This window comes from Agelaius tricolor, unplaced genomic scaffold (genome assembly GCF_023055355.1).
Source record: "Agelaius tricolor isolate 1412-34295 unplaced genomic scaffold, bAgeTri1.0.p SCAF_2, whole genome shotgun sequence".
Lineage (NCBI taxonomy): Eukaryota > Metazoa > Chordata > Aves > Passeriformes > Icteridae > Agelaius > Agelaius tricolor.
Genome location: NW_027269262.1, coordinates 25,464,808 through 25,491,336, shown reverse-complemented (window position 1 = coordinate 25,491,336; position 26,529 = coordinate 25,464,808). Strand labels below are relative to the sequence as shown.

Genomic DNA, 26,529 nt, shown 5'->3' with positions numbered 1-26,529 from the left:
CACAACATCTATTCCAGGTAACATATATTCTTATTTAATAGATAGTTTTGATTGTCTGCTGATTGCTGCTGTGAAACCTTTTAAGAGTTTGCTCACATTTTGTCCTCATCCAACAAGGCTCCTCCATATGGTTGGCTGTAGAGTGTTATCCCTGTGAAAAGAAAAATAAATCATGAAATAGTAAATCTTATTAAGGACTTCAAGTTCTGGAGTACACTGTTAACACTTGTTACATGTATGAATAAAAAGGCTAAATATTTAGTAATCAACAGAAAGAGGTCAAATACCAGTCTGCAAAATCAAACACTGTCTCCCATTGAGTGATTTCCAGAGTCTGGAACCACTAAAAACTAATGAATAAACAGAAGTAGTAGTGCTTTCCTGTGTTCTGAAGTTGAGAAATTTGTTCAACAATGCTGTATATTGCTACAGAATCTACACCACAGAAGAGACCAAATACAAAACCTAAAGTAGAATTTGTTCATATACCTAATCTTCTGGGGTAAAGTAGATTATTACTGCAATTTATACACTTGGTTTAGATTTTAGATTAGATCTTTCAGCAATTTTTAGATTACTGATGTTTTTCTGAGAAAAACTGTTAAGCTAAACTCACAAAAGGGAAAAAAAGTCACACCTTTGATTGAAACTGTGGAGCTCTACATTAAAAACGTGCCTAGTTTGGGAGTCCTGAGCAGGCAATGAATTCTTAGGCTTATTTTGGTTCTTGGTGCAACCAACCTGTAGCAATCTAGCAAAATTAACTTTGGAATTGGAAGGTAGTTTATGAACAAACACTGTGTCTTTTTGCTTCTTTTCTTTTCAAGAAAAATAAGAAAAATTGTGGGGGGTGAAGGTGCATTGTCACTGCAGAAGTTGCTGTTCCACTGGACTTGATGCTGCTTGTGACTTATCTCTGCAGGTGTGCCTGACAGATGTGCCAGCTGTGCTGCTTTTGTGCTGGATGGAAATAATTTTCTCCATAGTAGCTGGTATGGGGGTACGTTTTAGATTTGTGCTGCAAAAAATGTAGATAACACAGGGATGTTTGTGCTGCTATTGCTGAGCAGCACTTGAATCCGAGATATTTTCTGCTCCTCCCCCATTCCACCAGTGAGGAGAATGGGGGGTGCACAGGGAGTTGGGAGGGGTGACAGTGGGACAGCTGACCCTGACCAAAGGGACATCCTGTACCATATGGCATCATGCTCACCCTGTAACATGGGGGAAGAATAAGGAATGGGAGGGATGTTTGGAGTGATGATATTTGCTTTCCTAAATCAGTGTTAGGCATGATGAGGCCCTGCTCTCCTGGGAATGGCTGAACACCTTCCTGCCCACAGGAAAGGGTGAATTAATTCCTTGCTTCGCTTTGCCTGTGTGTGTGTGGCTTTTTCCTACTTATTAAACTGCCTTTATCTCAACCCATGAGTTTTATCACTTCTAATATTCTCTCTAACACACCACTGGGGGAGACTGAGGACATGGCTGTGTAAGTGGGCCTGAAGTTAAACCATGACATCAGCATTATTTGATCAGTGTCTGAATAAATCTATGCTGTTCCAAATTAAAACAAAGAAACAAACTTAATCCTAACAACAATAATAATTTTTCCAGTAACTTTGGTAAAGATATGAATTATTAGTAGCCTTACATTGACTCTGAGGGGCACCACTTAATTGAATTTATTAAAGCCCAGTTGCATAAAGACAAAAATAAAAAAATCTTCATTCTAGTAACAGGTGAAATTTAACTAAGCATGCATTTATTTTGCCCTTTTAATTTTTCATTTCTCATCTTCAAGCCAAAGTAATCTAAACATCACTAAGTCACTGCATGGTAAAAAGCTAAAAAACAGGATGATGATTAAATCACACATAAAATTTGTACAAGGTAAAGATTTTTCAAATAACAGCTAAATGCAGTACACTGAAGCCCAACGGTAGTTAGAAAAACAAAAGAAGATTCAAGCCAATAACATTTTGATGTATCACTAATAGGTATCTTGCTATTTGTAGAAGTCTTTCATGTCATGTACCTTCAGGGACTGTTTAAAATTTTCCTTTGTTTTTCTTTTAAAGCATTAAGTTTTTAAACAATTGCTGCTATTTGTGCTGAAGCAAAACAGGCATATCAAAGAAAATATTTTTTTCCCACTGGAACCATGGAATTTCCATTTATGTAAAGGAGAAGTAGCATGACAGGAAAAAAATGTTTAGTTTAGTTTCCAGAAAGTTTTTCTAGGTTTTTCTAAAGCTTGAATAAAAGTGGGCATATTAGAAGAATCATAGAATATGCAGAATTGGATGGGACCCACCAGGATCATCAGATCCAACTCCTGACCCTACACAGGGCACCCCAAGAGTCACACCATGTGCCTGTGAGCATTGTCCAAACACTTCTTGAACTCTCTCAGGCTGCTGCTGTGACCACTTCCCTGGGGCGCCTGTTCAGTGCCCACCCACTCTCTTTTCCTTTAGGATATCCAACCTAAACCTCTCCTGGGTCAATTTCAGGCAATTCCTCAAGTCCTGTCACTGGTCACAAGAGTGAAGGGATCAGTACCTGCCTCTCCACTTCCCCTTGTGAGCATACTGAAGACTGCAATGAGGTCTCCCTTCAATTTTCTCTTCTCCAGTCTGAGCAAACCAAGTGACCTCATCTGGTTCTCATAACGCATCCCCTCCAAGCCCTTCACCATCCCTGTGGCACTCCTTTGGGTGCTCTCTAACAGCTTAATGTCTTTTTGGTGGCACCCAAAACTGTATACATCGTTTAAGGTGAGGCCATTCTAGTGCAGAGCAGAGCAGGACAATTCCCTTCCTTTCCTGGCAGCAAGATCTCAGGGGGGAACTAACAAAACTTTCAGATTACTGCATTGGTATTAAACAAAAGTCTACAGCAGCTGACTTGGGTTCCATATGCAGAACTGCACTGCTTTAACTTCCTTTTCTATTAACATACAGAATAAAGGGAAACTGTGAAAAAGAGGTAATTGCAGGGGAAAATAAAAATCCATGACATTAAATAGTATAATGCTCCTTGCAGTATTGTATCATACAATACCAATCAAAAGTCTGTTACACTGAATTAACTTCTTTCTATGGAATAGTCACAAAAACTAATCACACATCTTAAGAGCAGCAAACATTTTTGACAGTCAATTTCCATTCAAATCATGTAGATGAAACAAAGGATTACATTTTCTTTTAATTTATACTCACAACTGAAATTAAATTTCACAAGGTTCTGGCTACAAGTAAGAAAAGTATGACTGTGCTAAACTAAGTTCAGTTGTGTTTAGAATTCAAAATTCTACCACTGTATTAAATGGAATTCTTCCCTTTCATTCAGTATTTTAAGTTTCTTCAATCAGTCTGAGGCATGAAAATCTCTGAATTTGATACCTTTTTAGTATAATGATTTCTTCACCCCGTTGGCAAAAAAAAAGGATGATTTTTGGAGAGAGCCAACAAACTGGCCTGTAATTCACGGAGGAAAAAAGTTCCCTTGAACTCAAGAAAGAAGTTATAATTTATCTTCAAATACCAGAACAAACCAACAGAATTAATATATTGGCTAGTATATATATTTTTTTTTATTTAAAAAACTCTTCCATGTACTTTTGTAACCTCTATCTCTTCCTACATTTCTTCTAACCACCTAGACCATCTTTTTTTACACATATCTCTGTCCCAATACAGCTGTTAAAATGATGCAAAATGTACTTATTGATACTTTCTTGGCTTTATATGCCTTCTTACTATGCAAAGCTGCTATAATGAGGCTCATTAAGTTGAAAACTATCTGCCATGTTTGAGGACTTAAAAAATATAAATGACAGATAAACTAAGAAGTTCTAAATTATAAAGCTACTATTAAACAGATGCTTCTGGTGTTTATGCAAGGATTTTTTTAAGGACTGTACTTGCAAGCCTTGTGTGAACAGCCCTCAGGGAAAATTTTACCATATCAGTATTCACTAGGGAAAAGCAAGCCAGGCAATAACACCAAATATGATATGATTCACCACTTAGTCTGTCTGCTCCTTTTCATAAATTTCTCAGTATAAAAATCATTACTTCCACAACTGCAGATTGCCATTATATTCTCCTGACTTAATCACAACAAAAACTTTCTTTATCATCCTAAAACATCCTTCATCTATGTCCTCAGCATGCAGTTGGTCACATTCTTTTTACAGTGATCACTTAGGCTTTTTTATGGGCAGAGGTGAAAAATTGTAACAGGCATACATTCCAACTTTTCCAATACCAAGCAAAAGCAATTCAGGAACGGGAATATATTTTCTCAGCTTTTTTTCAGCTGTGAAGCTTCTCTTTCTTTCTTTTCTCTGTTGTTTTGCCTATAATTAACTATATTTTTGGTGTGTCTTTTTCTTTTTTCCTCATTTTTGTCTTTCATTAATTTAAACGGCCCAGTTGTCATCTCTTGTATTGCTTGATGAAAGACTTTGTTTTTTATACAACTGAGAACAAGGGCATTTTTATCAGTCCTGCAAGTCACATTACTATGGAAAAAAGAGATGGGAAGTAGTCAGAATTTTACAGTTTAAATAAATTTCAGGAGTAGCATAGCTGGGACCTAGGCAGGAGAGTGTATTTACTTTAAAAATTACACTAGGAGTCCCATGCTACATGTTTAATAGTAGAAGAAGCAGTAAACTATTCATTGTACCCCCTTCAGCTTCTCTATGATTTCCCTTTTGTATTCCCCCTTCCAGGTGGAACAATCCTCCTCCTTTCCTTACATTGTTCTTGTTTAAACAAATTTTAGATTCTAATTTGTTAAAAAGACATTCCTAACCTAGTGAAATAAATTCTTCATAAAATATCAGAAGGATTGTAACATTTTGTACAATAAAATACTATACTTCATTCTGGATAGGAATGCTCACAGGAAAAAGGAAAATGAGTTCACATTAGACAATCTTGCTGTGAACATTCTGCATCCTGCCCTGTTGCAATTCAGGAGCTGCACAACTCAGGGCACCTTCCCCTGTACCAACATCTTACTCATAGTCTTCAATCTGTGCCTTCAAGAGAAAGTGCTCCAGATCTTTTACCTCACATCCTCACCCACTGGCCCTCTGTCAGAAAATAAAGACATGCACAATTTGGCATAACTTTAGAGTTGGATGTTTCCATACTGTACATGATAAAGAACAGAAGATATTGGTAGTCGAGTTCATCCCACTTGGGTGCAACTTTCTACATAAACAGACTTCAAAATCTGTGGTTTTTCATTAAAAATGAGGAAAGTGATATGAACCCAGCAATACTTTTTCAGTATCACTTGGAGAAATCTAGATGAAAAAACCCTAAACGTCTTCAAGATTGTATGCCATCACTGTAGATTAGTCAGAGTTGTCCTTAGGTGTATTTTCTGGTTCTGCACTGTATTTTGGGTGTGTCTCTTGGCACTCCTTTGTAAACTGTCTGTTACATCAAGCTGAATCTTATGTACATAGATCAGCTTAGATCTGTGCTACTGATTCTAAATATCATGATTGTGGCAGACTTGAATAGAAGACCAATCTAGCTTTCCTTATGCAAGACATTTTATTTCAGATTAAATATTATGTATTAGAAAAATTGAGGTAGTATATAGAGATATATATATAGAGATATATATATATATATATATATAGATATATATATATATATATCTGAAAATTACAATTTATATGTTGAATTTCACAGGCAGCACCATCATTAATGGTTTCTATTTTAGTTTCCCCCACTAACTAGATATGGTTAAGAATGCTCCATCCAAAGGCCATTTCACAGTTTCCTTTGTAATAGGGTTTAAAGTTATAATTTGCAAAGCATTCAGGAAACTATACAGCCACTTTCCACCAAAATTCAGCTGAAAATGATTCGCTTGATCCCTTCTTCTCTTTTGAGGAATTGAATCTGAAATAAATGAGGATGCTACATGAAAGCGATAATGAATCCTAGTATGAAAGCTTTCTTAAAAAATCAATGACTTCAGTATGAATCCTAAGATGGGGCAGCTGAATTGCAAAAGGGCCTTCTACACTCAGACATTTTTGTTCTTTGAACAATGACGTATGAACTTTTTTGACCGCTCGGCTTTATAGTCAAAATTATAATCGATAACTATTCCTTTTTTTCTTTATATAGCCTTACCCTAAGAGTGAGATTATAGTCCTTCTCCTATACTCCAGCATAATAACCCCATTCTGACTCAATATTATACAATTAGGTGTAAAAAATAACATTTTTACTTGATCAAAATTTCTATCTTAAGTTTAATCAAAAACTATTGCCTTTTAGTTTTTTATTCTTCTTACTTCATTAAGGCATTTTTATTTGCTCACAATTGCAATAATTAGTTGCAAGAATGCAGCATTTCATAAAAAGGTTAGAAAACATCATTCATATAAGCTTGAATAACAGTCAGAGGTAAAGGGTTTGGACAAAAATCCAGCATATTTACTTTCATTGTTGAAGAGTTTTACTAATTTTTTTTTAAACTATTTATTAACATATTCATTTTTATCATCTGTCACTAAATTTATAACCCTCTAGGAAACAGAATGCATTTGATTTCTTCCACAGTTGAGACAGATGATTTTTTCCCACAATGGGATCAAAGACTTACATGATGATGAAAGTAGGGGTGAATATCCACATGATAGAGAAAATGACATATTTTTATACAAGAAGTATCACTGAACTGCTGTTCCAAAAGAGACATCTGATCCATTTACTACACTAAACTGACATAAACTGATTGGGCCAATTTCTGTTGCTCCATCTAGTTACGGGCACCTCCAGCTGGGCACACACATTTTCTTCAACAGACACATCACTATTTACATGAAAATTACAAGAAACAAACATTGTAACTTTCCAAGCATCCTCACAGAGAAATTTACCAATAATCCCGAATTGTTAAGAGACAGGGGTGAGGAGAAATCTCTATACTTGCAGAGAAAGTATTTGAAGATCAGATTACACAATAGCAAAAAGGACTGATTTTTTTTAATCACGAAATAGATATCATTTCCTGCTGCTGCATGCTGAGGACTCAGTAACTTGGACTGACAGAACAAAAAGTAATAATTTTTTTCAAAGCTTTTTGAACAGATATAAATCCCTGGAGATATAAACCAGTGCAAGGCAGCATATGTCCTCTATGCTCTTGGGTAAAATTTTTTCCTTCAAACTTTCATATCAAATCATAAGTCTATATTCTCTGTATCCTCATGACTGCAGAAAATACATTAGACAAAAGCAATTAGCCTCCTGTTCAGCTCCTTTTTATCAAAACCTTTCACAAGCTTGGACTAGTGCCACTGATCTCCATTAAAAGTTACTGGATCTGTCCTTGTGGGCAAAGCAGGTAGAACTCAGTATGTGGTCTGTAATGGCTCTTCCCTCCTCCAAAGATCTTGGGAGAACTCCTACTGGGTTCATGTTCAAGAAATACACACAGGATATCCCTGCAAAGTGAAAGTGTTTCTTAGCTTTTGAACGAGCACTTAAACAAGTGGTTGATCTTGTTGACCTCGCTCAATGTTGTTTCAATATCATATTGCTGCTATTGTTTACATCCACGGCAATGCTCTATTGTAGTAAGCTTCTTTCTGTAAAGCAATATGATTTTTTTGGTGAAGGAAGAAAGGACTTTGTCCTTACAGTCCCTTTTAAAGCACTAAATTATTTTTATATCACTTAAAAGTAATGTAGAAGCATTCTGTTGACAGGAAAATGTTGTTCTGTGAAATAACATGTCATTAATGTGAAGCAGAACTACAAAGCCATGTCTGCAGCATCTTAACAAACTTCCTCACAGCAATTTCCAACAATATTCTAGAACTGACCTTGCCAATAAACAGAGTTTGGAAGAAGGAAAAAAAAAATCAAAAAGAGTAGATTTCAGTCTTGGAGCACAGTTAGTGGTCTTCTGACTGCTGACTTACAGGACTGCATATAACAATTTGAATAACAAAAGCATATGAATAGTTCTTCTCTGTTAGAACAGTATCCTTAAATAAGGGAAAGTTAAACATCAAAGTGAACTGAGTTCAGATGGTCCATACAGCACTGGAAAACTGGTTTTTAGAAATAAAATATACATATATATTGGTCTCCACAAACACATACATGTGTGTTCGCACACAAACATGAGTACACAAACAAATATATATATATACAGACATCTAGGTAGGCAACTTGACCTATCTTCCCAAGATTTCTGTCACACCTCCCTCCACATTATGCCTCCAGAGCATGAACAGTCCATCTTTATTGCACTTCTCCAATAGATGAAAAAAAAATAAATTGCTTTCTAGTTCTTAAGTAGAGCTTAAGAAAGCTCTTTGCAGGCAGCTAACACATTCTGCCACAAGATTATACAATGAACCCACACTTGTACTGTCGGTACCAGACTTGCATTTCTTAAGCGCTGTTGTTCTTGCTGTGTTTCTGTGTCATGAAATACCAAAAAATAAATCATTCCCACAAATCTTTGGGAAAGTTATCATTTTCTCTGAGTGTAAGCAGGACAGCAAACCCTGATTCTCCATGATAGATATAAAAGTAAGGGTACACAAACATTTAAGTTCCAAAATGAGATATCTAATGCTATAGAAAAAAAAGCTAGCATCAGTAAGACTCATGAAGGGCAGGGAAAGTTGATTAAAAATTGATTTCTATTAAAAATTTTCATTAAAATAGCTGATTTCATTCCATTCAAACTTTCTGTGTAAACATATTACCTTTGTTCCATTCTCATAATTCATTTAGAAAAAATGAAAGCCCAGCCATCGTGAAAGCAAGACATTACTCTTTTTTTCTTGGACATGCCACAAAGTTTTCTTAATGAATCTCTGATTTTAGATTCTCAGGACTCCTTCCCCATTTTCATTGATTTCATCTTCTTTCATCATTATAAAAACACTTAAAATCTTTCCACTACAGAAAACCATCCTAATTTTACAAGAACTCTTAAAAATTGGTCAAAAGCTCTTTTTAAGTTTCCCTAAACCAAATTCCTATTTAACAGAATTTTTAAGAATGAAAGGAACCAGAATGAATTGAAATTAACATGAATTTGTGAAGTTAATCAAGCCCAGACTTCAAACTAGATTTCCACACCCACATCATCTGTGTTAACAGCTGAGTCTTTGGCAGCAGTCATTTTTATAGATGTCAGTTCATAGAATTTTTACTTTAACAATTTTTTATAAAGTTCAGGATATCTGAATCAGAGAATTCATATGCCAGATATATTAATTGCTCTTTTGTTTTGTACAATAATAATATACAGTAGCCTTTCCTGTTCCTTGAGTAACAGAATGATGTGAAACATCACATTGGTCTGTGAATTTACAGGCTAATCTGGATTTACGCTGGATATTTATATAAGGAGATATAGCAAAGTGCCAAAGAAATTATAAATCCATAGTCTGTTGTGCCTTAGTCATGCCATTTCAGTAAGCCCTAGCAGCAGATTCAGAGGGACTGACATCCCAAACCAATTTACACTTACTTATTCCACAGGAATGTCTTTGTAAGGAACTCACATGACATGTTGAGCTTTAAATTCAAATTTTACCTTACTGTGTACTATATTCTCCACAAAAACTTTGTAAAATTTTCATTTTACAGTCCTCCAGAGAAATTGAACCCTGAAATCCTACTGTAAACCAAAAATTTTCATACTTAAAATTATTATAGTTTATTTAAAAACTACTTTCCAAAACATACAAATATATACAAAAAAAAACCTATTACCATACTGTCTCCAATCCACATTAGAAGGTAAATTCAGCCACAGAATGAAGTTATTGAGTTCATTTAAGTAGGATGGCAGTGAATGGAAACCTTTTTGGTTATACCACACCTGGAAGAAAGAATGGAAAATGTCAATCAAAAATTAGTTCAATCTGCATGCTGATCTGAAAGTTCACATACCTTTAAAAATTGCATGAAGGATATCTAATTCTTTTGTTATGACATTTATTTATAGAAGAAAGTCAACCAGGCAGAACAGAATTGGTTGATTTGCATAAGTCTTTCAACAGCATGCAGCAGTTTTCTATTGTTGGAGCTGTACACATATGTTTATTACTAAATTGAGATTCTCTGACTTAATGGAACACTATGTCTCCCTTCCTTTACACACATGTGGTTGAAGAAATAGAGGGATAAAAATGTGAAAATAACACCTGCCAGTTTGATTAAAAATGCAAAAAGATGAGCAAAACTATTGCTCAAATTGGAAGAATCATTGAAATTCCAAAGAGACTTTTCTAAATAATACCTACATATGACACACAGCATAAAGTATCTAGGAACAGAATATTCTAGAAAGAGGGTGAAAGAAAGAATCAAGGAAGCACTGTTTACAAGGTATGAAGCTGTTCCATAGACAAAGCTGCTCACTTTGTATCAGTGGCTTGTTAAACATGGAGGAAATTGATGCAGACAAACCTTAAGGCAGGCAAGACAAGCCAGTCTCTCTGAGGAACACAGGGAAACACTTCTGTTGTAACATACACTTTATCTTCAGATCATGCAGATCATCCTGACTTGATAAAGTACTCTTAGTCCACACTTCTACTTGCTAAAACCATTGCTGAGGACTTGATCTGTCCCAAAACCAAATATACTGAGGTTTGAGTTTCCTCTGTAGTTAGAAACTGATTCTTATCACCCATTACTGTTAATCATAGTGCCTTAGAATATATATTATACATAATGAAAATGAAGTCAAATTATTATGGATGTTTATTTTCAGTCTCAGTGACATTTAAAACCATTTGATTACTAACCATTTCTCACATCATAGCACCCTTTCCTCTCCCCTTTTTTTTAAACAGTTGAAAAACTCCTGACCTTTCTGTCTTTGATATCAACTGTTTGTACTCTGTATTTTGTACATCATGGGTAGGGCAATTCTCATTGTCTCTCTGTACTCTGAATAATAATGCAAAGTGAACAGGGTTTAATATACATCTTTTTTGTCTTAACACTCCTAAGACATCAGTTTTCTTAATTTCATCATTTCTAGAATTGCCACCTATACAGTTACATCTTAGGAACTTCTCTAAAGATTCTCTTATCATTCCTTGATGCTGTTCTCATTTACTTGCAGATGTTTCTGCCTTTTTTTTTTCTTTTTTCTTATGCTATCCAACTACAATCCTTACTTGGACCCTAGTTCCAGACTCTGACTGTTTTTTCTGACACATTCTCCTCTATATTTCCCAGTGTAGGCTGCCTTACCTTCAATTCTGTTTCCCTCTCTTAATAATTTTCTTCTGATTAGTTCTCCTGACTACCTACTTGTTTGAATCTCCACATTTTTGTGAGGTGAGGTTAACAGTACTCTGAGTCTGTTTTATTTCTTCCCATCTATCCTAGATCATAATTCCAAGTACCACTCTGAGGTCCACTGTCATTTCTTCTCTCACCATTTAATCTTTGCCACAAGCTCTGTTAGCCATTTTGTAAAAAATTAACAGCTTTGATCTGCCATTATGTTTGTCTGCATTATCTTTCATATTTTATACTCTTATGTGGTATTCCAAACTGCTTGAAATCTCAACAGCATCATCAAATCATCAAGGTTGGAAGAGACCTTTAACATAACCCAGTACTACCACTGTAACTCCTAGAACACTAAACAACATCATCCAGCATCAGATCCAAACACTTAAACACCTCCAGAGATGACTCCCAACTCCCTGGGAAAACTATTCCAATTCCTGACCCCCATATTTTTTTTTCCCAATATCTAATCTAAATCTCACCTGTTTCAGCTCAAGACAGTTTTCTCTTGTTCTCTCTGCAGGTACAGCAGAAGAGACCAGCCACTACCTCACTACAGCCTTCCTTCAAGGAGTTGTATAGAGGAAGGAGGTGCTCCCTGAGCTTCTTGTTCTCAAGACTAAACAAACCCATCTCCCTCAGCCATTACTCATGAGACATGTTCTCTAGACCCTTCCACAAGCCTTGCTGCCCTTCTTTGGATACGCTTCAGCACCTCAGTGTTATTTTCAAGTGAGCTGCCCAGAACTGAGCACAGTACTTGAGGTACCACCTCAGCAATGCTCAATATAAGGTGAAAATCGCTGCCCTGGTCCTGCTGGCTAGGCTACCCTCATCCTGTAGGCCAAGATGTCACTACCTGGGCACACATTGGCTCATATTCAGCTGGTGGTCAACCAGGACCCTCAGATCCCTTTTCTGCCAAAAAGCTCTCAAGCCACTTCTTCCCCTGCCTGTAACACTGCATGGGGCTGCTGGGACACAAGTTCTGGACACAGCATTTCACCTTATGGAACCTCATGCAGTTGTCCTCCATCCAATGACTGAGTCTGTCCAAGTCTTTCTGAAAAGCATTCCTACCTTCAAGCAGATCAACACCCACCCCCATACAGCTTAGTGTCATCTGCATATTTACTGAGGGTGCACTCAATCCCCACATCCAGATCATCCACAAGGATGTTAAGTAGGACCAGCCCCAAAACAGAGCCCTGGGGAACACAGCTAGTGACCAGCCACCAAGAGGATGTAGCACCATAACTCTCTTGCCCAGCCATATACTCAGTTTTTTAGCCATAAGAGTCAGCTATCCAAGCCACAAGAAATCAGTTTTAGAAGGAGCATGCTGTAGGAGACAGTGTCAAATGCTTTACTGAAATCTGGATAGACAAAATCCACAGCCTTTCCCTCATCTGGTAAGCAGGTCACTTTGTCATAGAAGGGCAGATTGGTCACGCAGGACCTGCCTTTCATAAATCCACATAGGCTGTGCCTGATCCCCTGGATATCTTCCATGTGCCATGTAATGTAATGGCACATGGTACTCAAATGTCTCAAACCCCTATGTCCCAACATTTAAGAAAAGAAAAAAGAACAAAACCTAACGTCTTCTCCTCTTTGCAAAGTCATGAAATTCCTTTGTTCTTCTCCAGTTCAATTCCCACAAATTATTCCACAAACTAAATCCCCCATTCATTAATCAACAAGAGCAGTCTTTAACAAAAGGTAGTGAAAGAAAACCTAAGATTCATGAGGAAAACTGAAAATCTTTGCATTGCAGCACCTCCTGTGCAAGTAGCAATCAGGACAAAAAGAAGCAAGTGATCAAGGGTAACCTGTCTTTTTCTCAGCCCCATATACCCACCTCCAATTCTATAATTTTTTGAAAGGTTTTACATACATACATAATGAAACTCCACTGCAAGTGTGTCTGTTGCATTGGAAAAAAAAAAAGGCAATTAAAAAAAAAAAAAACAAAGCAAAATTCTGACAACACATCCTCATTTAATTTAGGCAAGGGAAAACCCGCAAATGTTCAGAGAGCACCTTTGAAATAAATTAATGCAACCAGTATTGAAATGAATACCACAATAGAGCATTGTGTGTAACAATATATTTCAATATCCAACATGTTAATTGGAATTATCCTCCAAGCTGCATTATGTAACTGAATCAAATCATGAGGAAATAACCAAATGGATATTTAATTTATTATAAACAGGAAAAAGAGACATTTAAGGTTGTTCATTTCACCAGAAGTTATATTTAAGGTCTTTTTTCTAAAGACTTGTTTCTTATTCAAAATTATTAGCAAAGGTAAAATATAATAAGAGGAAATGTACTAGCTCTAGCTGAAACATCTTTCATATTTCTTTTGTGCCACACAGGTAATTATTTACAGAGGGCAGAAAAGAGCTGAGGAATAGAAAACCATATACATCAATATAATTAATTTTTACTTTATTCATAGTTAGGAAAATTCTTTCCCAAGGAAAAACACAACCCCTCACCACATCAGATTGAAGTTCTATGAAGACATGTTTTACATTATTACATAATCTTTTACTTGCCATTAATATTCCAGAATAAAGCTAGACTTACATTTCAGCTAACATATGCCTATCAAGAAAAAAGGATGAGAAGGAGCAGAGAAGTCCCTCAGCATTGCTGGACCAGATTAATGACTGATATTAAACAAGAAAGATGTAATTTTTTCCTCTGGACACTTATACAATAACTGTACTGCAAAGCCTCAAGTCCCAGCCTTTGGGATTGGAAAAATATACTCTTCCAAATGACATGTGAACAGAATAATTTGCCTTTCGGCAGTATTTTAAATTACCACATGTTCTTCCTATATTTCATTATGCTATAAAAAACAGCAACTCTGAAGCTATTGTGGAACAATTTTTTGGCCATATTACCAAAGGAAGCCAAAAAATATACAGTCAGGAAAATACAAAAAATTTGAGAAATTGTGCTTTTGCTAGCTAGCACTGATCACCAATGAATGCCAATAATCAATGTTTCTAATCAGCCCTATTTGTCATGCCACAGATATATTCTCTCTCTTATATGCATATATACTTCATGTGCATGCAATATACCATATATGTAATATATACAGCACAGTATGATTAGGTACAGTAAAATAGTTACTAAGTAAATATTTTTAATTTGAACAAGAAAAATTGTTGGCTTTTCAAGCACTGGAAAAGAATGTATAAAGATTCAGAAATTTTCTAAAATTAAGTGAATCATACAGTAATTCTCTTCAAATGCAAATTCCTCATTTTCTTTCATACCAGGCTATGTAAATGGTACATTCGCTGTCTCATGAACAGACCTGAAAGGTCAAAGTAAAAATCTGGTCATTAGTTACTGAAAGGTTAATGCAATAACTTGACATTGCATCCCTTGAAAGACATTTCCAGGAGATGCTTTAGATAACACAGTGCCCTTTATAAATTGACTCCACTATTTGCTTTGGGTCTGAAATATGAAGTTTACTCACTAAGAATATAACTATAATTTATCCCTGTCCTGATGGCAGGTGGTGCTCTATACCAAACACACTAAAAAAAAGAACCACTGTGCAAGCATGTCAAAACAAGAATCTAAAATGATTAAAGATACACAGGAAAAATTGGAAGTCAGAAAAAAAAAATATTGCTGAAAACTTTCAGGTTTCTCATGAAGGAATGATGGAACTGGAGTTCAAACCTATAAAATATCTGGGACTAAAAGAGAGATTTCAAATTACCAAAATGAAAATCTGTATATGCTCAGATTTGTATATAAAATAGGAAGATTTCTAAAAAATTATATGGAAAAAACATGAGAAACAGGAAGTTATTTTGCAAAACTAAGCATGAAATTACATTGGACTGGAGAAAATCTGTATTTTTTCTTTACACTTTGTCTCAAAATGGATTTTGGTATGGAGCTTACTTATGCTGTTCCTTGTTTTCCTTTTTTTTAAAGACCAAATAAAATCTATATTTACATTAAAATATTTAAAGTCAGAAACATCTTTCTTTCATATCCTAATTTAGAATCTGGAAAATGCACAGCTTCCTCTTAAGAAATCTTGTTTGCCTCAAATTCAAAGACAGAGACCTCTAACTGATATGCATCAGTACTTCTCCAAGACTGCTCCTCTTCTACTTGTAATGCATCTACATTTGAATGAATCCCAAAAATCAAAGAAGGATTATTCTAAGCACAATTGAAATAATGGGTTTTTCCTTAGGGCCTTTTGGTATGCAGTGGCCATGAGAGGTACAGTATCTCCATATTGTGAAAACTTGGGATGAGACCTGGAGGCTAACACGCACTTACCAATGCAGGAGATTTTATTTCCCTTGGAACATTTTAGAAAGGTTCTTTTGAGAAAAGAATAATATGTTTGTTATGCAGAAGGAGCTGCTCCTGGAAGATGTCTTTACTCTTAGGGGGAGGGTGGTAAGAGAAATGAAGCAAAGTAAAGTATCCCTTGTAGGCATGAAAAGCATCAACAGCAACCCATTACTGTGGTGTTCAATGCACTTTGGCCAATTCTGACATTGGCTTTTTGCAGAATACAAAAAAAAATATTATTTGGCTGACTATCTAAAAGTAAGTTTTAAACTTAGATTCTAAAATGAGTTCACTAGGAGAAAAAAAAAAAGTATATCATTTGACTCATTTAAAACAGTTTATCAAATGCAGGAGATTATTTCAAGGATTATGAACAGAGTTAGATGATAAAAGACAAAGGATTTTTTCCCAATTCTTCAAGTGCAAGGATTTCATGAAATGATTTTTTATTTGCTAAGTGCTATGATTTTGGAAGCATGAAAAGGTAATCAATACATACATACAGATGTGCACACATACTTGCAACTCTTACCTTAGCCAGAGGCAGAGATTTGGTGTTATTCAATTTTTTATCTTGAAGTTCAAATGTTTTCATCCCTCCAAAAGACCAACCACCATATCTGATAGTAGAAATTAAAGTAACAAAAAGTTATCTGCCTTAAGCTCTGCAGTTTTCTTGCAAGGGTAAAGTTGAGATACCTGCAGTAATGCTTTATTTTTCAACTGAAAGTAAAACTTCACCCCTCACAAATGCCTTCCTTTTTAAAAAGAGGGACAATGCAGTTTTTAATCAGGTGAATATTATTGGTTTTTTTCTAGCAAAGGTATTCCCTTAGATAAGAATTTTTTTCTTTCTGAAAGCTGAAATCTTTGAGCAGCAGGAAGGGTTGTGAGCAAGTGAGAAGCATCTTAAACAGCTTTATTTCTGCCTACATCATTCATATATTAGCTCAAATCTTTCATCCAAAGATGCTTACCTCTATTTATATCAAATCAGATGCACCTTCTTTTAATATATAAATGGCTAACACTTTCTTCACCTCAATAAAATCATACATGGTCTAATATTTCCACTTACATTATCAGCAGCGGTTGAGTTGTAAAGGCATATAAATAAACTTCAAAATACAGCAGATAACCTCTGTTGCAGATATCACAGAATATGAAGTATTGCCAGGGGCACACCAGCCCTTTTTACTTCAAAGAAAATATTAATTGGAGCATGTCCACCTCTGTTTGATTGAGTCTCTGAGGAATGGAAATTATTTTGTTCACCTGGTTTAGATATGCATCTCTGAGATGCTGAAATAACTCACTACCTGGAAGAAACTCCAGAGTATGCCTAGAGGTGATCATCATGCAGCTGCTGGAGGAAGTTCTGAGATGTGACCATTCAGGGTGTTTCATGTTACCTTGAATTGCAGCCTAACTCTACACCTTGATAACAATCACCAGATAAAGACAATGACCCTTTATATTCTCAGTGACAAATGTCTATGCTTTGGATCAGGGAGGACTGTAGGGTTTATACACAAAGGATAAACAAAAGCTAGACACTCTAAGGTTACCTTGTTTTGTTGGAAGACCTCACTAAATACTCTTCCACAGGGAACCCTGAAAGATTATACAAAATATGTCCTTTCTTGTTCTTCACATAGGGAGCAGAGGTATTGAAAGCTGGGCACATCTGAAAAAAAAGTATACGTAAAGTAAGTAAAGCACTTTTTAAAAGCAGTGGCACTACATTTAGCCTTATTTTTGGATATTGATGTAGATTTTATAGCATTTCTTTTTAACTCTATTTGCCTTTCCCAGCTTTAACATATTTTCAATAAATTATGAATATTTTTATGTTTATAAGGCAACTCAAATGATTGTGCCACCTACACATTAGAAATCCCTTTGATTTCTCTTGCAGCCCTGTCAGTCAGCTTGTTTTGAAAACATCAAAACTTGTATATAAGCTTAGGAATGTTTACAGCATTGAAAAAGGCAAGACTGCTTTTTATTTGTTTTTCCTGAGAAGAAACACAAAATAGACACCAGATAAATATGAGATGAAAGTAAAATTCTAATTAATGTTATAAGCTTCTAAAAATTTCATTGATGAGCTGAAGAGAAGAATAAAGGAAGATGTCCTCTAATGATTCAGTGGGACATTCTCACAACCAAAGAAAAGGTGACAGATATTATACTCAATTATCTCAGAAGTTTTACAAAGTACTGTATGCCAATCAACTGAAAAATTTTAATGCTTGACATCTCAAATCTACAAAAAAATAAAAATTCACTCTCAAACACTGCTCTTACATAGCTCACAGAAAGTTCTGCCTCCACTGTCAAGTGACTTTCAGTTTTCATGGTTAACAGACCTCCCACTGTGAAAGTTCCCATTTGTATTTAAGTCTCTTGAGTATTAGAGACAAACTTCTTCCTCATCCAGAAAAGTAAAAAATAAGTTTCCTCCTTCAATTTTTCCCAAAACTGCATTGCTATATTTCATATGCAACTCTTATTCTTATGAAGTTTCTTATAAATAAAAGAAACTTTTTGTAGGATATTCCTTTTTGGGGAAATGCATTTGTCACCGCAGACACAGCTTCATATTTTTGTTTATTACTCAAATTAGAGCAAGTCAGCAGGAAAAATAATTTGTTAAGAAGGTCAGAAATTCATTATGTTTTTCAAAATCCTTCATTTCTTGAAGCCTGTTGTATTTTGAAATCCAAAATCCAAACCACAAGCAAACTCTAACAATTGAATCTCATACATGTGTAAATTCCCTGGTGGGTTCTACAAGCTAGGTTCACCCACCCTTCCCTCTGAAAGTAGGTAGTCTTCCAGATGTTATGGAAGTGTTATGTTTTAACCTTGTTTTACATGGAGGTTTTACTTAATCAGAGTCCTATAACATATTTAAAGTAAGTTGCATTTGCTGAAAATAGTTCAGCTGTCTCTGATCCTGTTATTTCAGATCAATCTATAGCCATTTCTAGTGCACATATATGTTCATATATATATATAAACAAGAAAATTGTGTACAATTTCATTAGGTGAAAGAGAAGTAAACCTCCAATCATAACAAAGTCAGACCTGTGAGGATTTATTTCCTCGTGACTTTCACCAGCCCTTTAAAAACAGCAGCCAAGGAATTAGAAGAAATATACACACATACATTTTTTACATATGTAAGTAAATAAAAAATTACATACCTCTTGTTCAGACAGACATCTGCATGAATCCTGAGGTGACATAGATTCTGTCTGCCAGCATGAATTATTTTTTCTAATAGGAATAAATGTAATAAAAATTATAACTAGGAAATGAGAGGGATATGTCACTTAAGAGAAGTCGTCCAGAGAGTAATGAGACCAGGCATGCTAACACCTTCTTAGCATTTGATCACAGCAGCAGCTGTGTCAGGAGTGATACAAATTTTACTCACTTTTATCGAAGTTGATTTATTAAAAGTATTTATATAGGCGTCAAATGAGCTTCATGTCTCATATTTGCAGCAATTATTAAAGCATTGTCACCACTTCATTCCTGAATTTGGAAATCTAGAATGCTTCCTAACAAGTATTTTCTTTACTGTCTATTCATCCTTCATATGGACACCAGGCTTGATCAAAATCATCCTGAAATTAATCGGAAAAGTGCCACTGACTTTTAAGATGTATGGATCAGACCTTTAACAGTAAAGCCTACTTTGTTCTTCACCTCTATGCCAGCTCCTTTATCAGAAACGATTTGTCACTAACTCCATGCTGCCAAAAAAAGGCTAAGATAATCCATTACACAGAAAGAAAAAAAAATTAAATATTCGATATTTAAATTAAGGAAATAGTTACATTAGTTACAATTACCCATGTTGTGAATGCATGCATCTGTGGTCCCAGTCAGAGAAATATCCCAGCAGAACCTGAGAAAGTTTTCCTAGGTTATCATCTTCAGTGCTGTTCAAAGAGGACCATAGGGGTATAAGGAGTGAAGGGGAAAGAAAAAAAAAAAAGAAAATAAATAAAACTTGTTAATATGGCTGGCTCTATTAGCCTTCAGTCTCAAGGTCCTATGTATTTTCCAAGAAATTAAAGGACTATAAAATCCATGCATAGGAAACATACCACAATAATCTCATTTCAAAATGAGAACTGTTCACTCTATGTGAACATGTAAAGAAAGTTCATTACGATTATGGCTAAACAAATCTCAACATCTACCCATGGGCATCCTTCTCCTTAAAGTCATGCATTTCTAACTATTGGCATTGCTAAAGTGTTTTTATGCTTATAAAATAAATTTATATTATATCTATAAATTCAAACAGCATCTTGCTATCTTCATCTGTATATTTGCACCTATATACGTGATTAGCACTCTATATTGATTGATTCTATTGATACTGCACATTAAATATAAATAAATAAACAAATAATCTAGTTGGTTTCGAAGCTGAACATATAGAAATTAGGTTGAGTAAGAAGAGCAGCAGGCTTTGTAAATACTGTGTGGTATTTTCAAACCCAAGGATTGTTTCAAGAAAATAACTTCAGACCTAAGCAATTTTTTTAAAATGAAGCATGCAAAGGCTTGTTTAAGTACGCTTGTTCATTTACATATAAATGGTCATGGCTAGTATTGATTTGAGTTCAATCTTCTCCAAAGTCTTTGCCCTTTCCTCCAGAAAATCCTTCACACAAAGTTTTTCTAATTTTATCTTTCACTTACAATAATCTATACAAGTGTACTAAACATCTAAAAAACCCACCACATAACTATTGTAAAAAGTAACCTATCATTCTTTCTAGAATACAAGAAGGTCTTTACAATAGGAGAGCTCAAGGGTAAAGGTCCCAGAGCCCTGGATGTTGATGATGATGGATGAGCCCTTTACCTAAAGAAGGATTCTGCATTGCCATAAAGTCTTGGTGTCAGCTGGAGAGAAGGATAATCGATAGCCAGTGGCTTCACACTAAACAAAGCCATTGCCAGTGCAACAAAGAGGACGGGCAGCAGAACATTTGACAGGCTTCCTCTCCAGTCTCGCCTTGTGTGGTGAAACCTCCTCATCACAAGGGCAACAATCTGTGTGAGAACAAGGCGGGCTCCACGCACACTCGAGGCTCCCACAAGTGAAATACCTAAGTGAGACAAAGAAAACAACCCCTTGACAAACAAGGAAAACCAAACTTTCACGTTATGCTGTCAAATGTAGAACGTGACAGTGTTTTAACTCTAATAAAATCAAACTACACAAGCCTAGCATGCTCTCCTGAATGGAATAGTGCAACCCCATACCACATCACTTCCAAGCATAAGCAATTAACTAATTAACTCTTCCTATGATGGAAAACAGATATTCAGTTAACACATCTCTATAGGTTCCCATGCACAGGTAATGGTTTACTGAATACTGTTTTCCCTAGGTACTCCCTGTGATCCTGCACTGGTTCGACCATTCCTTGTGGATTGTCACCTTTGACCCTGGACAAATTACTCTGACAAACATGGCCTGTATTCACACTAATGTCTTGATCTACCTTGACTGGAATCAATGGCAACTTTTCCACAGAAATTTCAATGGATCCTCTTCAGAGCATCACAGTTGATAAGCACATGGATTCTCATAAAACATTCCCTTCATTTCCTTGCTCATATGGGACTGATAAAATTGTCATATTTGTTCGTCAATTCAGTTTTCAGAGCTCATGGGCTGTCCTTCAGATTCACATGGGAGTGTGTCCACAGCTTATTCAATCACTTTCCCGATAGACCCTCCCTTAATTTTATTTGATCATTCTCTGTCAGACACTTGTGAATCACACCAATCACTCTGCCTCCATTTTAGCCCCTAATGCCTTCTAGGTATGTGCAGGCTCTTATCAAACCCTCTTGCCTGTGGCCTTCCCCAGTTAAATGTCCTTCAACCTCCTTACTTCATAACAGCATAGCAGAGCGTCTGACAGATTTACCACCACGGGTATTTGTACCGTAGCAAGACTGAATAGCCTGTTTATTACAGTGCTCAAAGTCATGCTATATTTTATCAACACTTCTGGTTTGCCTCTTTATTACCTTCCCTTCTGCTTATTGACAGGATTCTAACCAGGATTTCCACATTCCATGTTTAAACAGTTACGTGTATGGAAGTTCTCAAGTAACCTCAAATTAATTGTCCTTAGAACAGGTTTTTTTTCTGAGTTAACAGAATTTTAATCCCAGACCCTTTGCATTGTTCTAACAGTATTTTTAGCCAAGAAGTGAGGCAAAGAGAGAGAAAAATTAATCAGATAATAAGCCAAACTTCTGACCATGGTCATCGAACAAACAGCTAAGTTTCTGCACTCATTACTCCAGGTAAATACAGGTTAATCACCCTCAGTGCCTGGGAAGGTCACATGTCAAATTCTCCAGAAAATTACTCCCAGGATATGAAAAACAAGTAATGACCGGGAATAAACTTGATACGTTTGAGCTGTGTCACTTGAGACTCATCATGAATACAGGACTGGTTTGGTGAATGAAGTGAGCAGAGTGTGCTGTTTATTTTGATTTAACAAAGCCTGTGATATGATGTCCCACAGTTGTATGGGCTGTGGAGGACAAGGCCCACTGGCTGGACTGACAGGTACCACCCTGTCAGGCTGGGAACAGGGATACTGATCCAACTGAGGAGCAGGTGATTAGCTGGGATGTCCCTTGGGGGCAAAGATGAGCAAAACACTGGCTAACAGTACCTTTTAACACAGACATGTGTGCATACCTGCACCTGGAGGGGATCCACCCTGTTTGAAATCATTTTTCTGTAAGGCACTGGGGACAAGGAGAAACTCCTGGCAGCAGGAGCAACTCTCTGGCAGCATCTAAGAACCCTAGTGATATAAGTGAGCAAAATCTCTGCTCAGGGTAAGGACAAGCTACAACAGGCACCAGCTGGTACTTGGAAAATTCTGATATCATAAATCAGAAAAAGAAATTTCACTGTGAAGAAAACAATCAAAGCTCAAGACTGGCCTGGACATGGTACTAAGTAACTTGCTCTTGACCTGCTTGACCTGCATTCTCAACATTAATATTCTCTGATTTTAATAGACTATAATTAATTAATTTGGGGGTTATTTTGGGGGGAGGGCAAGGGGGGAAACTCCAGTATTTGTTACTTTAACTCCGCAACTGAATTTTATATCTTTTTTCCCCAGAAAATCCCATTAAGCAGAAATTCTCTCTTTAAGACATTCTAATCAGCCATAGCTTGCTAATTTGACAGTTAACACAAATGGAATTGAAGGTTTTGAACCTGTGGAGAGAAAAAGTACCTTCTGAATTCAGATTCTGATTCAACTTTCAAGTGCTCTGATCAAGAAGGGTTACATTTTAGGCTTGGAATTTTTTGTTCCGTAAATTGGAGTAGGAGGAGGAGACACTCTTGTTAAGAAAAATTTTTTTTGAAGGAAACTTCTTAGGAATGTATTAAGTTCTTCATATTATCATGGTAAGATAATATCATATCATAAGATAAGTTATAAGACTCCCAATAGTTGGTACAACACAGAAATTGAGACAGTCAGAGGCAGAAAAATTTTCAAGGTAAGAGTGTTTTTAGACTAAAACACACCCAGTAAGTGCTTCCAGCTTAACATCTCTGAAATTGTAAAGTGTTCCATCTCTCATTCACCTAAGTAGTGAAATGCCAGAATATAAGCACAGAATTTGATATTTTCTGTAGTCCCAGACCTCATTAACATGATATGTGAATGAAAGAGTCTTCAATATATTTGACCCTTTGAATCTCTAAAAGGCAACAATGACATCTACTTTCTGGGGACAGAAAGGGAAATCAGAGCTGTCAACCATTCTTTTTTTTCTTGACAAACAGAGCGGAGATAAATTATAACAACTTAATTCAGATTGCCAAAGGAATGGAAACTGTCACCCTGAATATAAATAATTGTCCATTTTGTCCAATATCCTGACTCTTACTCAATATTCATAATGCCAATGAGCCAAGACACACCACAAGAAGATGCAATAAACCATTATAAGTGGAAGTATACGTTTGACTATTTAACTGAGGCACTTTAAAGTGATTTATCTTTTCTAAAACCTCATATGTTTATTGTTTAAAATTTGAATTGAAAAGGGTGCCAAATACCTTTCTGAATTATCTTAAATTTCCATCTTTGCAACCTTGAATTTTGTCATTTCTTTGTGTCTCAGGTACAAAACAAAATTCCTGTATACTTGTTTTGAATTTTTTCCATGTGATGATACTAGATGGGCTCTTAAATCTTTCTTTAGGAGACAGGTTATAGAAGTTTTCAATCCATTTTCTGCATAAATAATCCCATCCTTTCACTCTCCTCTTATAAAAATCTTTATACTCCTAATCAACCTTGCTGCTTGTCTCAAATCCTCTTATATTGACACTGTATCAGTCTCAAGATATAATGTGTTCAATGCAGCTGTCTATCAGATGTGGAAACATTCCTGATTTATATGTTATTATTATATATGCCTGTACTGGTCAACTTGTTTTCTTTATGCATCATACCACTTCATCAGATGGCAGCCACACTGTGAATAGTAGCCTGCATTGGGCTTTCCATAATAGACTCAATATGGCTTTCAAGATTCCCAAGGTATTAAATCACTCTTTCAACTAGAACCTACAGTTTTAATTTTTGCTTCATAAATCTTCTAAGTAATTCACCACCTACATCTGGTATGTATGTCAGGATGCATATAAACAGCATACATTTATGGAAAAACAGCTTCTGATTATCACTGAAAATGATAAAGGCTACAAGACAAGACCAGCTGACCTCTCTGTTATGAAGTCAATTTTTATGCAGAAATCTTATGAAAATATCCTCATTAATAATTTAGATCACAGAATTAAAAACCTGACCCAAGTGTTAGAAGCTGTCTTGCTTGACTTACAATTGCAATTATCCACCAGAAGTGCAATTATGCTCACAATTAACTTGTACTTCCCAATTCATCCAGACTTTCCTTTGTATTATAGACAAGACTGATGCTACTGTCCAATATATATAGGTTAATATGAGGTACAGGGAAACAGAATAAGGCCTAAAATCCAGAAACAAAAATTGTCTAAAGCCTTGCCTACAGACTATTCTAGAATTAGGAGCAGAAACAATTATTATAAAAGTCTCTAACTTGATATTAAATGATCCTTTTCTCCTGTATTTTTCACTTCTAGAAAACAATGTAATTCTAATGTTTTTTCATAGTGCAGAAGGAAAGATGGGCTATGCAATAGATAAACTAACAGCCAGGAGCATACATTTTCAATTCTACTTCTGTAACTTTGGCATTTAGGCAAGTCATTTAGAGGAGGTCCAGATTTTGGGAAGGTAATACTTGGAGCTGCAATATCCTGGCAAAACAGGTGAGCTAGCTCACATGAAACTGGTTGCATTCGGAGGCTGCACATATTTATTGGTTTATCAGAAGTTTTTTGCCAACAAGTAGTTCTAAGCTGAGCAAGTGAACTGACATCACTCTGCATTTCAGCCCACACCAGAGTCAGTGCTAGCTCACCAATCTGTGCACAGCCTCCCATTAGAAGATATAAAAATGTCCTTCCTCTTCTTGCACATTTTTTTACTCATTATAACAAAATATTATTGTATTGATTTTGTTTCCAGGAGGATTTTGAAGACAAATTTTCATGTGGGGAATGTGAATAAAAGGCACTTTCATGGTGTAAAGTACAAAGGGAATGCATCTAGTCTGTGTTTCATACAATGACTGATTCTTGCTTATATCCAATAGAATAATGAGTTGTCTCTATCCAAAGCTGATCAGAAAAATATTTATTTTGGGGGGGAATGTCACAAGAGAAGTTCCCTTGGGCATTTTTAGATATAAATCCTCCTATTCCTCCCCTCAGGCTATTTTTAATTTTAGGCATTGTGAATATTTCTTCTAAAACATTGATTCAAATTGTTTCCATCTTAAGAACTTCCTGTCTGAGAGTTTCTCCCTGCTCCATACGTATTGATTAATCCAATTAAGTATCATTTTTGAAGGCAAAACATGTAGGGCTTAAAGTAAAAATTTAGCTTTCCATTCTGAGTGCCAGATCCCAAAATACTATTCTGCATAGGCCTGAAGAGTTCATCAGTAGAATTAACACGTTTTAAAGCCAAGGAATTGGTGTCTGTCGCTCCCCAACCTTGTAAAGAACTCCCTTCACAACTCAGATCTCCCAAGCCCTTTTCCTCAAGCCAGACAGTTGACTGATTAGACAATTTCCTTCCTTTATCTAAGATGATATTCTTGCTCAAGATCTGACACACTTAATATTTTATCACACTGAAGACCAGTGAAAGGATAGCTTGAACAACACATCTGAATCCTATTGAAAAATCAAGAACCAGCATAACCAGAAAAATGTGCTGTATACTCTCACTGAAGAAACTCCAATACCCAAATCTCATAATCTAAAAACCTGCCCCTAGAAAAACTACTAGCAAACTCATAAAGGTGCCTCGTTAATCTCTTTATTAGTTTTTATATCCTTGAATAAGGGGTATGAACAAAAGTTCATTTGTACACAAAAAGCTTAGGGAAAGAATGCAGCAAAGTCCTTTCCAATTTGTCATTGTATTTAAAAGAAATATATCCTAAAATCAGACCTAAGCAGAGTAGGAATTATCTACTCCCAGCAATGTGTAAGGGGGGGAAGAACTGGTAGGATACAATTGCATTTAAATCTCAGAGGGAGAAAGGCTTTACAGTACCCTCACACTTGACACAGAGAGGAGATATATCTGACTTTCACTAGTTAAAGGAAAGACAGAAGTGTAAAGTGAGTTTG

At 35.9% G+C, this 26,529-nt stretch overlaps 1 protein-coding gene across 1 annotated transcript in view; it reads right to left on the bottom strand.

Moving 5' to 3' along the window:
- ABCA13 (ATP binding cassette subfamily A member 13) overlaps positions 1 to 26,529 on the bottom strand; it is a 170,456-nt gene that overhangs the window by 50,360 nt on the left and 93,567 nt on the right. The window contains exons 36-42 of the mRNA XM_071454709.1: positions 20,578 to 20,824; positions 19,550 to 19,639; positions 18,896 to 18,968; positions 17,252 to 17,370; positions 16,216 to 16,303; positions 9,789 to 9,897; positions 97 to 151 (exon numbers count right to left, since the gene is read on the bottom strand). Of these exons, the coding sequence (XP_071310810.1) occupies positions 97 to 151; positions 9,789 to 9,897; positions 16,216 to 16,303; positions 17,252 to 17,370; positions 18,896 to 18,968; positions 19,550 to 19,639; positions 20,578 to 20,824 (781 nt within the window). The remainder of the gene's footprint in view (positions 1 to 96; positions 152 to 9,788; positions 9,898 to 16,215; positions 16,304 to 17,251; positions 17,371 to 18,895; positions 18,969 to 19,549; positions 19,640 to 20,577; positions 20,825 to 26,529) is intronic.